Source organism: Monoraphidium neglectum (genome assembly GCF_000611645.1).
Source record: "Monoraphidium neglectum strain SAG 48.87 unplaced genomic scaffold scaffold01587, whole genome shotgun sequence".
Lineage (NCBI taxonomy): Eukaryota > Viridiplantae > Chlorophyta > Chlorophyceae > Sphaeropleales > Selenastraceae > Monoraphidium > Monoraphidium neglectum.
In genome coordinates this window covers 1-1901 of record NW_014012041.1, presented here as the reverse complement: position 1 = coordinate 1901, position 1901 = coordinate 1, and the positions used below count along the sequence as shown (strand labels likewise).

The 1901-nt window shown below is 70.8% G+C and overlaps 1 protein-coding gene across 1 annotated transcript in view; it reads left to right on the top strand.

Moving 5' to 3' along the window:
- The window catches only part of MNEG_8385 (hypothetical protein), a gene marked incomplete at both ends in the record, with an annotated part of 5919 nt that extends 4603 nt beyond the window's left edge, over window positions 1-1316 (top strand). Inside the window, 3 exons of the mRNA XM_014043141.1 lie at window positions 8-659; window positions 864-926; window positions 1218-1316. Coding sequence (XP_013898595.1) covers window positions 8-659; window positions 864-926; window positions 1218-1316 — 814 coding nt within the window. The remainder of the gene's footprint in view (window positions 1-7; window positions 660-863; window positions 927-1217) is intronic.
- Between the last annotated feature and the right edge of the window lie 585 nt (window positions 1317-1901).

Here is a 1901-nt window from a genome sequence, read left to right as displayed (position 1 = left end):
CCGCCAGCGGCGGCGGCGGCGGCGGCGGCGGCGGCGGCAGCGGCGCGCCGCAGCTGGGCCTGCAGCAGGTTTGGCCGCTGCTGGAGCCGCTGCTGTGGCACGGCCGCCCCCGCGTCGCTGCAGCGGCCCTGTGGGCGCTGGGGGCGTTTTTACGACGCGCCGGCGGGCCGCAGCAGCTCGCGCTGCGAGAGGCGGGCGCCGCCGCCGGGCCCGCCGAGGTGGGCGCGGCGGAGAGCCTCGCTGCAGCGACGGCCGTCCACCTGCGGTCGCGGGAGGCTGTGGTGCGCGACGCGGCGCTCGGCGCGCTCCCGGCGCTGCTGCGCCTGCCCGCTGCCGGCTCGCCGGCAGCCGGCGGCGGCGGTGGTGAGGCACACGGCGAAGCAGGAGCAGCTGCGGGCGTTGCGGCGGCGACTGGGGCGCACCCCGCCGTCAGGCTGGTCCTTGAGGCGTTGTCGGATGCGCGGCGCCGCTCACTGGAGGCGGCCGCGGCGACGCAGGACGGCGCGCCTGCCGCCGCGGCGGCCGCCGCTGCGCTGCAGTCGGAGCGCGCGGCGCTGCTGCGCGGCGCAGCGGCACTGGGCAGCGCACTGGCGGGGCGGGAGGCGGAGGCGCCGCTGCTAGTGGCGCTGGCTGACCACTCTGCGGATGATGATGCGCAGGTGTCCGCTCAAAACCTGCATTGCCCATGCTGTGCCGCTTGTGTTGGGGCCGATTTGGTTTCAGGCTTTGAGGTTTCAAAAATTTATTTGGCGGCGTTGCGGGGCCGTCTCCCAGCCCCACTGGAGCCTGCACTGAAATTCAAGTGTGCACGGGGGCGCCCTCGCTCAAAACGCGACGCTGCGTCGCGCTCGTCCCGGTCGCAGGTGGCTGCGGTGGCGGCCGAGCTGCTGCAGCACAGGGCCGCGTCTGCGGGGGTGACGCTGCAGGTGAGGGGTCACGAGGCCCCCGGCGCCTGCCTCCAGCCCAGCAACCCCTCAAACCTTACCTTGAAACCCCGCACCCCACCCCAAAATGGGCTGCCTTCCAAGGCCGTGCGATGTGATAGCTGGACTCAGTGCGCCCCTCGCGGCACGCCCAATGATTTTGGTTGCCGTTCCTGGTTTGCGTGCTGCTGTTGGTGATTGGCAGCGCCGTTGATCCCCTCGAAGCCCAAAGCCGGAAACACCGCACATGTCAGCCACCTGCTGGTCTCCATACCCGCCCTCCGGCGCCCGCAGGAGCTGCTGATGCGCGGCCCCTGCAGCGCGCCGCTGCTGCGTCACGTGGGCGCCAGCCTGGCGGAGCGGCCGGCGCTGCTGGGCGAGCTGGCGGGCCTGGTGGGCGGGGCGCAGTCATGAGCGCTCTGCACTGACGTGTCCAGGGTTTATGGTCACGGGCTTCAAGTCGTTCGGGTCCCGATTGGGTCGGCTCTGACGTGAAGAGTGCCGAAATTGTGTTCGGATCTAGTTGCGGCAGTCTTTGGGGGGCGACGGAAGCACGACAGCTGTGCAGGCCTGCCCTAACACTATGTGGTCTAGCGCCTGCAACCAAGCGCGCGCCTTGGCTGCCCCACCCGGCGAGGCCGCAGGTTCGCATGCCGGAGCAGGAGCTGGCGGGCCGCGCGGTGCCGCACGTGATGGGCCCCATCTGCCTGCGGCGCGACCGCGCGGGGCTGCAGGTGCGGCGGTGCTGGGATGGGGGCGCGCCCGGCGGCATGCTAGCTTGGTGGTTGGGGTTCACAGCTCAAGATCAGGGCCTTGCACAGCACCCCTTGTCCCCGCCGTTGCCCCCAAGAGCACACCAACAGCTTCCCTATCAATGCACGTGCCTTGTCAAGCCGCCAACATCATGCCATGGCGTGACATGTCACAAGTGGTGATGTCAGCGCATATCATGCTACGCCACGCCACCATACAGCAACC